Source organism: Scardinius erythrophthalmus (genome assembly GCF_964197995.2).
Source record: "Scardinius erythrophthalmus genome assembly, chromosome: 20".
Classification (NCBI taxonomy): domain Eukaryota; kingdom Metazoa; phylum Chordata; class Actinopteri; order Cypriniformes; family Leuciscidae; genus Scardinius; species Scardinius erythrophthalmus.
Window position 1 is genome coordinate 15,437,798 of NC_138240.1, and position 14,532 is coordinate 15,452,329.

A 14,532-nucleotide genomic window follows, 5' to 3' on the forward strand; every position below is an offset into this window, starting at 1 on the left:
ACCGGGACTTGAACAAGAGTAGCCCAAAGCTAAAAAAAAAAAATAACAATACTGTTAGGGCAATGACCACTAGGCTATTGAGGATAGCAATTAACTGCAATTTGATAAATCTTAGAACCTTATTGTGTAATAAACACAGGGGGAACAGAATCCGACGGCAAATAGTTCAGCTGTCGAAATCCGTTCCCCCACCCCAATGATGAGAGATGTTGATGTATCGGCTTAAAATACCCTTATTCTATTCTGTGTGTGGATGGAGCTTAACTTGCATCAGTTTAAAGAATATATATATATATATATTTGCCTTTTATTGTGATAGGACAGTATAGTATCAAGAAAGTTTGACGAACCGGGACTTGAACAAGAGTAGCCCAAAGCTAAAAAAAAAAAAAACTGTCAGGGCAATGACCACTAGGCTATTGAGGCTAACAATTAACTGCAATTTGATAAATCTTAGAACCTTGTGTAATAAACACAGGGGGAACAGAATCCGACGGCAAATAGTTCAGCTGTCGAAATCCGTTCCCCCACCCCAATGATGAGAGATGTTGATGTAGCCTATTGGCTTAAAATACGCTTATTCTATTCTGTGTGTGGATGGAGCGTAAACAGCATCAATTTGACAAATATTAGAACCTCAGTGTGTCAGAAAAATGGGGGGAACAGAATCCGACGGCAAAAAAAAAAAAAAAAAAAAAACCCAGCTGTCGGAATCCGTTCCCCCACTCCCATTATGAGAGGTGTTGATGTAATGGCTTAAAAAATGCTGATTTTATTTTTGTGTGTGGATGGAGCTTAACTTGCATCAGTTTTCATATTTTTTGCCTTGTTTTATGATAGGACAGTATAGTATCAAGAAAGTTTGACGAACCGGGACTTGAACTCGGGTCGCCCAAAGCTAAAAAAAAGACATTGTCAGAGCACTGACCACTAGACTATTGAGGACAGTTATCCATCATAAGTTGATAAATCTTAGAAACTTATTGTGTAATAAACACAGGGGGAATAGAATCCGACGGCAAATAGTTCAGCTGTCGAAATCCGTTCCCCCACCCCAATGACGAGAGATGTTGATGTATCGGCTTAAAATACCCTTATTCTATTCTGTGTGTGGATGGAGCTTAACTTGCATCAGTTTAAAGAATATATATATTTTTTTTTTTTGCCTTTTATTGTGATAGGACAGTATAGTATCAAGAAAGTTTGACGTACCGGGACTTGAACAAGATAGCCCAAAGCTAAAAAATAATAATAATAATACTGTCAGGGCAATGACCACTAGGCTATTGAGGCTAGCAATTAACTGCAATTTAATAAATCTTAGAACCTTATTGTGTAATAAACACAGGGGGAACAGAATCCGACGGCAAATAGTTCAGCTGTCGAAATCCGTTCCCCCACCCCAATGATGAGAGATGTTGATGTAGCCTATTGGCTTAAAATACGCTTATTCTATTCTGTGTGTGGATGGAGCTTAAACAGCATCAATTTGATAAATATTAGAACCTCAGAGTGTCAGAAAAATGGGGGGAACAGAATCCGACAGCAAAAAAAAAAAAAAAAAAAACAGCTGTCGGAATCTGTTCCCCCACTTCCATTATGAGAGGTGTTGATGTAATGGCTTAAAAAATGCTGATTTTATTTTTGTGTGTGGATGGAGCTTAACTTGCATCAGTTTTTATATTTTTTGCCTTGTTTTATGATAGGACAGTATAGTATCAAGAAAGTTTGACGAACCGGGACTTGAACTTGGGTCGCCCAAAGCTAAAAAAAAGACAATATCAGGGTACTGACCACTAGGCTATTGAGGATAGTAAGCTATAATAATTTGATAAATCTTAGAACCTTATTGTGTAATAAACACAGGGGGAACAGAATCCGACGGCAAATAGTTCAGCTGTCGAAATCCGTTCCCCCACCCCAATGATGAGAGATGTTGATGTATCGGCTTAAAATACCCTTATTCTATTCTGTGTGTGGATGGAGCTTAACTTGCATCAGTTTAAAGAATATATATATATTTTTTTGCCTTTTATTGTGATAGGACAGTATAGTATCAAGAAAGTTTGACGAACAGGGACTTGAACAAGAGTAGCCCAAAGCTAAAAAAAAAATAATAATAATAATACTGTCAGGGCAATGACCACTAGGCTATTGAGGCTAGCAATTAACAGCAAATTTGATAAATCTTAGAACCTTATTGTGTAATAAACACAGGGGGAACAGAATCCGACGGCAAATAGTTCAGCTGTCGAAATCCGTTCCCCCACCCCAATGATGAGAGATGTTGATGTAGCCTATTGGCTTAAAATACGCTTATTCTATTCTGTGTGTGGATGGAGCGTAAACAGCATCAATTTGATCAATATTAGAACCTCAGAGTGTCAGAAAAATGGGGGGAACAGAATCCGACAGCAAAAAAAAAAAAAAAAAAAACAGCTGTCGGAATCCGTTCCCCCACTTCCATTATGAGAGGTGTTGATGTAATGGCTTAAAAAATGCTGATTTTATTTTTGTGTGTGGATGGAGCTTAACTTGCATCAGTTTTTATATTTTTTGCCTTGTTTTATGATAGGACAGTATAGTATCAAGAAAGTTTGACGAACCGGGACTTGAACTCGGGTCGCCCAAAGCTAAAAAAAAGACAATGTCAGGATACTGACCACTAGGCTATTGAGGATAGTAAGCTATAATAATTTGATAAATCTTAGAACCTTATTGTGTAATAAACACAGGGGGAACAGAATCCGACGGCAAATAGTTCAGCTGTCGAAATCCGTTCCCCCACCCCAATGATGAGAGATGTTGATGTATCGGCTTAAAATACCCTTATTCTATTCTGTGTGTGGATGGAGCTTAACTTGCATCAGTTTAATATATATATTTGCCTTTTATTGTGATAGGACAGTATAGTATCAAGAAAGTTTGACGAACCGGGACTTGAACAAGAGTAGCCCAAAGCTAAAAAAAAAAAAAAAACTGTCAGGGCAATGACCACTAGGCTATTGAGGCTAACAATTAACTGCAATTTGATAAATCTTAGAACCTTGTGTAATAAACACAGGGGGAACAGAATCCGACGGCAAATAGTTCAGCTGTCGAAATCCGTTCCCCCACCCCAATGATGAGAGATGTTGATGTAGCCTATTGGCTTAAAATACGCTTATTCTATTCTGTGTGTGGATGGAGCGTAAACAGCATCAATTTGACAAATATTAGAACCTCAGTGTGTCAGAAAAATGGGGGGAACAGAATCCGACGGCAAAAAAAAAAAAACAAAAAAAAACCCAGCTGTCGGAATCCGTTCCCCCACTCCCATTATGAGAGGTGTTGATGTAATGGCTTAAAAAATGCTGATTTTATTTTTGTGTGTGGATGGAGCTTAACTTGCATCAGTTTTTATATTTTTTGCCTTGTTTTATGATAGGACAGTATAGTATCAAGAAAGTTTGACGAACCGGGACTTGAACTCGGGTCGCCCAAAGCTAAATAAGACATTGTCAGAGCACTGACCACTAGGCTATTGAGGACAGTAATCCATTGTAATTTGATAAATCTTAGAACCTTATTGTGTAATAAACACAGGGGGAACAGAATCCGACGGCAAATAGTTCAGCTGTCGAAATCCGTTCCCCCACCCCAATGATGAGAGATGTTGATGTATCGGCTTAAAATACCCTTATTCTATTCTGTGTGTGGATGGAGCTTAACTTGCATCAGTTTAAAGAATATATATATATATATTTTTGCCTTTTATTGTGATAGGACAGTATAGTATCAAGAAAGTTTGACGTACCGGGACTTGAACAAGAGTAGCCCAAAGCTAAAAAATAATAATAATAATAATACTGTCAGGGCAATGACCACTAGGCTATTGAGGCTAGCAATTAACTGCAATTTAATAAATCTTAGAACCTTATTGTGTAATAAACACAGGGGGAACAGAATCCGACGGCAAATAGTTCAGCTGTCGAAATCCGTTCCCCCACCCCAATGATGATAGATGTTGATGTAGCCTATTGGCTTAAAATACGCTTATTCTATTCTGTGTGTGGATGGAGCTTAACTTGCATCAGTTTAAAGAATATATATATATATATTTTTGCCTTTTATTGTGATAGGACAGTATAGTATCAAGAAAGTTTGACGTACCGGGACTTGAACAAGAGTAGCCCAAAGCTAAATAATAATAATAATAATAATACTGTCAGGGCAATGACCACTAGGCTATTGAGGCTAGCAATTAACTGCAATTTAATAAATCTTAGAACCTTATTGTGTAATAAACACAGGGGGAACAGAATCCGACGGCAAATAGTTCAGCTGTCGAAATCCGTTCCCCCACCCCAATGATGATAGATGTTGATGTAGCCTATTGGCTTAAAATACGCTTATTCTATTCTGTGTGTGGATGGAGCTTAACTTGCATCAGTTTAAAGAATATATATATATATATATATATATATATATATATATATATATATATATATATATATATATATATATATATATATATATATATATATATATATATATATATATATATATATATATATATATATATATATATATATATTGCCTTTTATTGTGATAGGACAGTATAGTATCAAGAAAGTTTGACGAACCGGGACTTGAACAAGAGTAGCCCAAAGCTAAAAAAAAAGACATTATCAGGGCACTGACCACTAGGCTATTGAGGATAGTAAGCTGTCATAATTTGATAAATCTTAGAACCTTATTGTGTAATAAACACAGGGGGAACAGAATCCGACGGCAAATAGTTCAGCTGTCGAAATCCGTTCCCCCACCCCAATGATGAGAGATGCTGATGTATCGGCTTAAAATACCCTTATTCTATTCTGTGTGTGGATGGAGCTTAACTTGCATCAGTTTAAAGAAAATTTTTTTTTTTATTATTATTATTTTTTATTGTGATAGGACAGTAGCCTATCCTAGGCTATAATTGAAATTTAGGTTCGAGGTTGTATAAGAGTATGTGCTTTGTTTCTGCTGTCATCTGACACAATGGATGATGAAAATACACCAGCAAATCGTGGGTGTTGCCTAATTTGGAATTAATTTGCACAAGTTTCATTTAGGTTACATTTATTCATTTAGCAGACGCTTTTATCCAAAGCGACTTACAAATGAGAACAATATAAGCAGTTAAACTAAATAGAAGCAGTTAAACTAACCGGTTTCATAAAAGATTTTCTAAAACTAAACGGTTTCATAAAATATTTTTGAGCAGTGAGCACAATACATATTTATATAGCATAATATAAATAAATGTATATAGACAAATATGTAATTGTATAAACTATATGCTTAAATTAGTCATATTTTGTATTAATGGCAATCCTTCAGATTCAGTTGTATTGGTAGATATACCAATACCGAGTTTCTTTTTAATACATTGGGGGGGTGTTGGTATAGACCTATAATCTCCTTTTAAAAATTGCTTTCATGCATTTAGCCTACATTTCTGAGGGATTTTTGTTTTAAACAAAAAAATACCTCATTATCAAACAACAACATTCCAAACACAACATTTTCAAGATCTCTAGCCAATAAAATCTTCTCCCTGAAAATATTTGAAAATAGCCTAATATGCAGTTAAAAACGGCAATCTGTTGTCCTTTTGTCCATTTGGGAAAATATATATTTGTCATGATCAGAATTTAAAAAAATAATAATAATTCAAACTGACTCATTACACATAACTGAATAGTGTAAAGAAACTTTTGCCTTGCGTGTAATATTCCATGTACTGTACAGGTGCATGAGATCTCGCACATGCGCCTTGTCAGTAGTGCAGTCTGCAGTAGCGCGTCCGTCCTGCGCGTGCCCACCAGACTCAAGCAGCAAGGCGTCACAACAAAGCTGGTAAGCAATACATAGGTATTGCCAATTTAATACAAAGACCAAAAAGGGCATACCTAATCAAAATCATGTGGCATAAATCGGCTTGCCGAAGTTTTGCGATATCAATCTCGTTTATGTTGTCTGCGAGTTAGCTCTGAGACTAACGGCGCATGCTTTTTTATTTATTTTTTGTAAGTAATAACGCCGTAAAACTCACAGCGATATACAGGCGTACTAACTTAATGCATGTCGAAGCATTTACACGTGAAGCGTGTGTCTCTGACCGTGACCTTCCCGTCTGCGCTCAGCGACAGTGCCAAACGAGCTTTCTTATTTTAAGGGCTGTCAGACACCCGCAACATGTGCGCCTTGACTGTACAATAGACATGTTTACACGATTATTCCCGCTTTAAACACTTGAATCTATTCGCTGACAGCATGTATTTATGTTGTGTAATTACGCAATTATTTGAACACATGCATAAATTCGAATAGGCCTGGAAAATATTATAAACATCCGCTGCACGGTGGTAAATCGATCCGCCCCATATGTACAGCGGGAATGCGGCAGTTATTGGTGCATTACGTTATTTCTTGAGCATCGTAGACAAAGACTCGTGCCTATTGCCATTGTGTTGACATTGATAAGTTGTCTATTTACTGCATTAGGACGGCCTGTGATCCTAAGAAGTAAAATGAGATTATTTAATATTAGCTTAGGTAAGTTCATCTGACCCCACCCACACCTCCATAGTCTTACAGGTAGACTACAAATGAACCCATGAGGATGTCACTTCCTATATGTTTATCTTCAGCCACATCTGAATGTATGTCTTGTAATACTGGTCGAATGTGGGGTATAGATTGCATCACCAATTTTTACATTTTGTGCATGGATTTGTTGTGGTAATTTGATTTACAAACATGACAACCCACTCACCACCCACAACAACCATTAAAACACATAATAGACATCATATTCTCAGAATTGTGTAAAATGTATACATGGTGCTATTTTGTGCAATCTTGTACAATCAAGTGACATTTCAAATTGGTTAAACTGATAGTGTATAACTCAGCCAATGTTACAGCAGTCTTCAGTTTTCAAGGTAAAATGTGTCTTTGTTTTGCATAAATATGTTTGCATTAATGCTATTTTTTTTTATTGAAGGGCAGAGTAAGTATTCTTGAATGTTTAGCTCTGAACACTCTACACTGCTGGACTGTGCTTGGCTTAATCAATCTTCTTGTTTTGTTATTCCAATTTATGTATATTTGTCTAAGGTCATAGCAATCTAGATATGCTTTTTATAGTAAATAGATGTTCAGTAATTCAGCAACTGCCCACCTTTGTTTCATTTGAAAAGTTGCAATTATGATGATGATGATGATTTAATTATCCTTTGTTTAGGCCTACACATTTTCAGACATGTCAATTCCATTTATGAGTATATGTGTATGCATTGGTCCTAGGTTAGTTTAAGATGTCAGACAAGAGTGACATTGCAGCATGCCATGAATCAGCAACTGCGCTCTCTGTCACACAGTTGGTTAATCTTTCACACAAACATAAATTCTGATAAAGTATGCAATTAATAGAGATATCTCTTATGGATTTTTATTTTTAAGTTAGTAGGCTATTGTCTTTGCGTGCTTCATTCTAAAATTAAATCTTTGTCAAAAAATGTGTAATTTTCTCCTTCAGCCAACAGGGGGCCTCTTCTACATACCCAAGAAGAAATGTTAGCAAGGGCAATGAGGAAGATGTGGAGATCAGATGACAGTAAGTTTAAAAATGTTTCTTCATTTTGTACATCTAGAAATGTTTTTGACATACGTTGGAAAAGATTGCACAGGGTATATACAACCATACAGCAATTAACAATTCTTCCTTATGTCACTGGTATATTCATATATTTCAGTTGTGGAAGAGGAGATACATAGTATGCCATCAGAGGTTTTTCTCCAGCAACCTGAGGTTCAAGATGACCACTCTGATGAAGCTGCACTTCATAGTATCTTGCAGCCAGAAGGGGGAGAGATAGAAAGAACCAATGAGAAGATGGATTGCAAAGACAAACAAAACACCCAATTGTTCCAGAATGCAAGCCAGTCTGTGTCTCAAAATCTAGCTAATCATAATCAAGCATGTCAGGCAAGTGACCATGAGCATGCCGGAATGATAAAACAGGATTATAGAACTGATTTGCCTATAAATGACACTAAGGCTGACCTTGACCACAGTACTAAACTTCAGGGTAAATTGCCCTGTCCTCGATGTGAGAGAAGGTTTACAAGTAGTCAAGGCCTGCAGCGTCACATACAAACACATGCTCTTTCAACCTGCCACACACAGCGGTTTAAATGCAATCGCTGCAGAAGGACCTTCAGTACGCTGTTTAGTCGTCGGAGGCATGAGAAAAGGCATGAAAAAAGAAATAGGAAGACGAATGATCACACAATTGCCACTTGCACAGCTAGTCAGAATGTCCCTGGCAGTGGTGAACCTTTGAAAATAGCATTACAAAACCCACAGCCAAACGAGTGCATTAATGCAGCTGATGGTGAACATAGGGATGATACAAACTGTGCTTTCAAAGTCTCACACATCTGCAAGTACTGCAAAAAAGCATTTAGGACTCATACTAGTCTAAGGAGACATCAGCGCAGGATCCATGAGCGCCAGCTTCTTCCTAGGATGGTCAAAATCACTCAACCTGAAGGACAGCAGCTTGTTGAGACAGCACAGGACTGTCAGACTCCTAACCCACGGTGTGCAGAGGACATTGATCAGGAAAAGGAATACATGGTTGACATCTCCAGTAATATTTCAGAGAATCTTAGCTTCTACATAGATGGGAAAATTGTCTCAACGAGTGCTGTAAGTAACTGTGAGGTGATTGAGATGAACTCTGGGAGCTCTGCTGTGATTGGATTGAATGCTGTTATAATCAGTCCAGCTCAAATTACACAAGCTCTTAAATTAGAAACCAGTAACAGCAGTTTCATCTCTGACCTGTCAGGACAATCCTCAGCCAAAAGAAGGACGTCGACCCCACCTTTACTCCCACAAATAAAAACAGAATTAGAGTCTGAATCCATCTTGAGTACCTCATCATCTTCCTTGTCATCTTTAACATTGTCTTCTATGTCTGGAGCTCCACTGGTCACTGCTCATTTACCTCAGTGCATTGAGACAGTTGCATTTCACAAGGAAAAAACGGTCTATCTGTCTCCCAAACTCAAGCAGCTCCTGCAGAATCAGGATGGCAGTAATCAGTCGTTTGCGTTAATTGCCGATGGCCACAATCTGAGCCCTCCCTTATCCCTGACTGTTTTACCTGCAACAACAACTAGATTTAAGAGAAGGACAACCTCGCCTCCCAGCTCACAACAGCAAACCCCTGATCTGAATGTAGAAAATCAACATCAGGATTCTACAAAAGCCAAGATGTCTAAGTCGGAGAGCCACGAGTTGAGCCTTTTGGGCAATGAAGAAATTGATCCTTTAAATTTACCCATAAACAGCTCTGATGGAGCTCAAATGCAGCAACAGATCTTGCCATTGGACTGCTCTGTATCAAGAACAGGAGGAAACTCCTGTAATCAACAGCCATTGGACCTTTCCAACTCTGTAGGTAAGCGAGACAGCAGTGAAGACTTAGCGGAGTCCATTTTGGACTTAAGTATTAGTGGAAAGAGTTTAGACTGTGAGTCCACTGGAGTCTACCTCACTCAGCCTGCTTTGAGGAAGAATAAACCTAACTCTAGTATGCTTCAGAAGGTGCTTATGAATGAGTATGGTGGAGTAGACAATCCTTCTGTTGAAGATTCAGCTGCTGCAGGTGTCCTCACTGCTCCTGACCTAACAAACCTTGCAGTTGTGCCAGTGTCTGATGCAAGTCCACCAAACCCTGAAAAGCTTTTGTTTGAATTGGCTCTTCCTCCTGCCTCAATCCATTTAACCCCTCCATTGCTCGCTCCTGTCAGTATCCATCAAACTGCCCCAGTCCCTCCACGTCACTGTTCATCTTCTTCATCTCCAACTTTTGTATCCTTTCTATCAACTCCCACAGTGGAACCCAATCAGGACATTCAAACTCACCATTCAACCTTCCTGGTATCTGACACTGTACCACCCACAGCGTCTGTAGAAGACTGCGCTGATAATCCTGTACATCTCTCACAGGATGATTTGAAAGTGACAATCCCTGATTGGGTGTCCTCTGCAGCCCCTTCCCTGACTTTACAAGGCCCTCATTGGGTCGCTGATCCTGCCACATATGAAGTAACTCAAAGAACGTTGGTTGTAGATTCTGTATTAGCTTCTGACACACAGATGTTTTCTCCATCTCTGCCTGTTAATCAGTCCAACATCGCATCCTTGACTTTTCCTCCAAACACTGTTGTTATTGAGTATACAGTTGCACTGCAATCTACAGAAAATATTCTCCCAGCTCTCCAAGCTAATTCTGTTCATTGCCTCGCAGATAAAATACCTGTCGATGCATTACAACAAGAACCTTATATCCCATCTGAGCCGCAACCTCTCAGTCAAGACACCTCCCTACTTTCTGAATCATCCACACAGTCGGTTTCTATAGAGCAGTCATCAGGCTCTACAGATGGTACACCGACCCTCACGGCTTCCACTAGTGTTGTAAAAGCAGAGAGCAAAGAAGAGGGACAGGATAAAGCCCAGTCCTCTGATTGTTCTAAGCTGGAAAACACAGTTGAAGATGAATTGCCTCCCTTGCATACTTTTTGCAAGAACTTTATGTGCAATGTTTGTGAACAGCCCTTCCAGTCCATGAAGATTCTCAGCCAACACGTAGGTGAACACTCTAAGGAGTGGCCCTATAAATGTGAATTTTGTGTACAGTTGTTTAAGAGCGACACAGGTTTGCTGGAGCACCGTTCCAGTTATCATGGCATCGGTAAAATTTATGTTTGTAAAACATGTTCTAAGGAATTTGCTTTCCTCTGCAACTTGGAACAGCATCAGCGAGATCTCCATCCCGGTCAAGAGTGCTCACACACCGAAGTAGTACATGGCAAGTTAAGACCTGAAAACCATAACAGTCCCAAAACTGACATGACTGATCCAAGCCTTCCAATCAAAGAAATTAAGCAAGAATCTGACAACATAACCTTAAAAGCAGAGGAGGATGCCTTGGACGACTTGAACACTTCTGAAGAGCTGTTTACAACAATAAAAATCATGGCATCTGGAGGGATCAAACCAAAAGGCCCAGATGTACGTCTAGGCATTAATCAACACTACCCAAGTTTCAAACCACCTCCTTTTCCATACCATAATCGAACGCCAACTGGGATGACGGCTGCATCAGCCACCAACTTTACCACCCACAACATCCCTCAGACTTTCAGCACAGCCATTCGTTGCACCAAGTGTGGTAAGAGCTTTGACAACATGCCCGAACTGCACAAGCACATCTTAGCCTGTGCTAACGCTAGTGACAAAAAGCGCTACACTCCTAAAAAGAACCCTATACCACTTAAGCAGTTTGCAAAAGCACAAAATGGGGTGTTATCAACTGCAAGGATTGATAATAGTAGGCAGAATCTCTCTCAAAAGGTCGGACAACCGAAAAAACTGAACTTTCACGAATCAGCAGTTAAAATAAAAATGAATCTCCTGAATAAGAAGAAATCTCAGCTGTTGCAAAGGGGTAGACCTGCTGGTCTGAGAAAGGCCTTTGCTCAGGATGACCTAGACATTTTTGCATGTCCTCACTGTAGCAGGGAGTTCACATACAATGCTAGCTTAAAGAAACATGTAGCTTTTAGCTGCCCCATGAGGCCGGCTAGTAGAAACTCCAAGAAAAGAACACTCAATATTGCTTCAGCTCAGGAGAACAACGGGAGCCTTCGCAGACAAATTGCAAATATGAGTGCAAAGCCACAAGGGTCAAACCATGGGCCAAAAATAATAACAAAGAGTCGAATCATCAAGCAAGATGCCGCAGTTGATACCACTCAGGATTTTAGACTCAAAAGATCTTCCATTCTGTCAACATCTGTGGTTCAATCTGTTAAAAAAGGCAAGATAGTCCTCTCCTCTGTTGCTCAGGTTAATTCTCAGGAGCCGGGTGTTCGGGTACATGTATTAGGTAGAAAAATGGAGCAGGGAGTGGGCGACGTGAAGCTACAGCCCAGAAGAGAGGACCGTTTGTCTCTGAGGTTGAGAGAGAGAGTAGGAGGACCTATTACTCGCAGTGTGCAGCAGGCCAGCACCACAACAACAGTCCTTAAACAGCCAGACAGCAACAACATCATCATGCATCCTGTCATTCTTCAAGTCAAGAAATGAGAATTGTAAACTATTGACTTGAATCCGTTTTCTCTTTGTTTTTTTAAATGCCCCCTTAGTGCAACATTTACCTGTAAATATGCATCTAAATATTGGACATTGTTGAAACAAACTTAAAAATATGTCTGAAATAAGAATGTCCTTACTTTTTTTTTTAATCTTTTTAAATTCACTGGCTCAAACACAGCAGGCTGTAATATTTACATTGTAAGTATTATTTACATAGTAAGTATTATGAAATGCCATTATATATTCATATGAGAACACAGTCAACATATCAACTTGTCATATGTAAATACTTTTGCCATCTGAAACATTTTAATATGCTATCACAGTGTCATATTCACCTGTGTCAAAATGCATTGCAATACAGTCAATTACTTCCAATTATTTATTAATGTATGTATACTGTGTTTAAGAGAAGACGCGATGTGTTCAGTGAGGTTCACTGGAAAACAGGTATTTGTTGTAATGGTTTCTGGCTTCTATTTTTGTAGATTGTGTTAGTTGTGTTTTATTTGTTTGTATTGATGCAGTTTAGATTATTCATGCATGCCAGAGATTCCATATGGGTGAAGGGAAGGGTCAGAATATAATATATCTGCACCACAAGGGGCAGGAGAAATGTATATTCTGTTCACAAAGAATATGTATGAATATATTTTAAAAGTCTCTCTAGTTCTCTCCATTTCTCCCTTTTTGTGTTATTCTCCTTCTGAAATAGGCTATAAACATATTTGGTCAGCTGTCAAATGAGTAGGTCTCTTTTTTAATGCACATTGTGTAGCATTAGGGAAGATAGTTATTCATGTCTTGTTGGCCATACTGATGGTAAACAAAAAGTCTTAAAAGGGTCAATGATTTAACAATAATGATGATATAAATATGATGCATACATACACAGTGGGGAGAACAAGTATTTGATACACTGCCGATTTTGCAGGTTTTCCTACTTACAAAGCATGTAGAGGTCTGTAATTTTTATCATAGGTACAATTCAACAGTGAGAGACGGAATCTAAAAAATCCAGAAAATCATATTGTATGATTTTTAAATAATTAAATTGCATTTTATTGCATGACTTAAGCATTTGATCACCTACCAACCAGTAAGAATTCTGGCTCTCACAGACCTGTTAGTTTTTCTTTAAGAAGCCCTCCTGTTCTCCACTCATTACCTGTATTAACTGCACCTGTTTGAACTCGTTACCTGTATAAAAGACACCTGTCCACACACTCAATCAAACAAATTCCAACCTCTCCACAATGGCCAAGACCAGAAAGCTGTGTAAGGACACCAGGGATACAATTGTAGAACTGCACAAGGCTGGGATGGGCTACAGGACAATAGGCAAGCAGCTTGGTGAGAAGGCAACAACTGTTGGTGCAATTATTAGAAAATGTAAGAAGTTCAAGATGACGGTCAATCTCCCTCGGTCTGGGGCACCATGCAAGATCTCACCTCATGGGGCATCAATGATCATGAGGAAGGTGAGGGATCAGCCCAGAACTACACGGCAGGACCTGGTCAATGACCTGAAGAGAGCTGGGACCGCAGTCCCAAAGAAAACCATTAGTAACACACTATTTCGTCATGGATTAAAATCCTGCAGCGCACACAAGGTCCCCCTGCTCAAGCCAGCATCTGCTTTTCTGCAAAGGGGACAGGACGACTGCACCATATTGAGGGGAGGATGGATGGGGCCATGTATCGCGAGATCTTGGCCAACAACCTCCTTCCCTCAGTAAGAGCATTGAAGATGGGTCGTGGCTGCGTCTTCCAGCATGACAACCCGAAACACACAGCCAGGGCAACTAAGGAGTGGCTCCATAAGAAGCATCTCAAGGTCCTGGAGTGGCCTAGCCAGTGTCCAGATCTGAACCCAATAGAAAATCTTTGGAGGGAGCTGAAAGTCTTTTACAGTATTGCCCAGCGACAGCCCCGAAACCTGAAGAATCTGGAGAAGGTCTGTATGGAGGAGTGGGCCAAAATCCCTGCTGCAGTGTGTGCAAACCTGGTCAATAACTACAGGAAATGTATGATCTCTGTAATTTCTGTACCAAATATTAAGTTCTGCTTTTCTGATGTATCAAATACTTATGTCATGCAATAAAATGCAAATCATACAATGTGATTTTTCTGGATTTTTGTTTTAGATTCCGTCACTCACAGTTGAAGAGTACCTATGATACAAATTACAGACTTCTACATGCTTTGTAATTGGGAAAACCTGCAAAATCAGCAGTGTATCAAATACTTGTTCTCCCCACATAGAGAGAGAGAAAAAGAGAACTAGTAAACAGATAAAGTTAATGAACAATGAAAAGTTTACA

At 39.1% G+C, this 14,532-nt stretch overlaps 1 protein-coding gene across 2 annotated transcripts; it reads left to right on the plus strand.

The window, feature by feature from the left end:
- The first annotated feature begins 5,812 nt into the window (after positions 1–5,812).
- On the plus strand, positions 5,813–12,944 carry prdm2a (PR domain containing 2, with ZNF domain a). Of its 2 annotated transcripts, XM_081349920.1 has the most exons (3): positions 5,813–5,886; positions 7,571–7,648; positions 7,788–12,944. In XM_081349920.1, exons 2-3 carry the CDS (start codon positions 7,606–7,608, stop codon positions 12,197–12,199), a joined length of 4,455 nt encoding a protein of 1,484 aa, XP_081206046.1. In that variant the 5' UTR covers positions 5,813–5,886; positions 7,571–7,605; the 3' UTR covers positions 12,200–12,944. The 2 variants fall into 2 exon arrangements, with proteins under 2 accessions (XP_081206046.1, XP_081206047.1); XM_081349921.1 differs by lacking the exon at positions 5,813–5,886 and having other exon boundaries at positions 7,509–7,648.
- Positions 12,945–14,532: the final 1,588 nt, after the last annotated feature.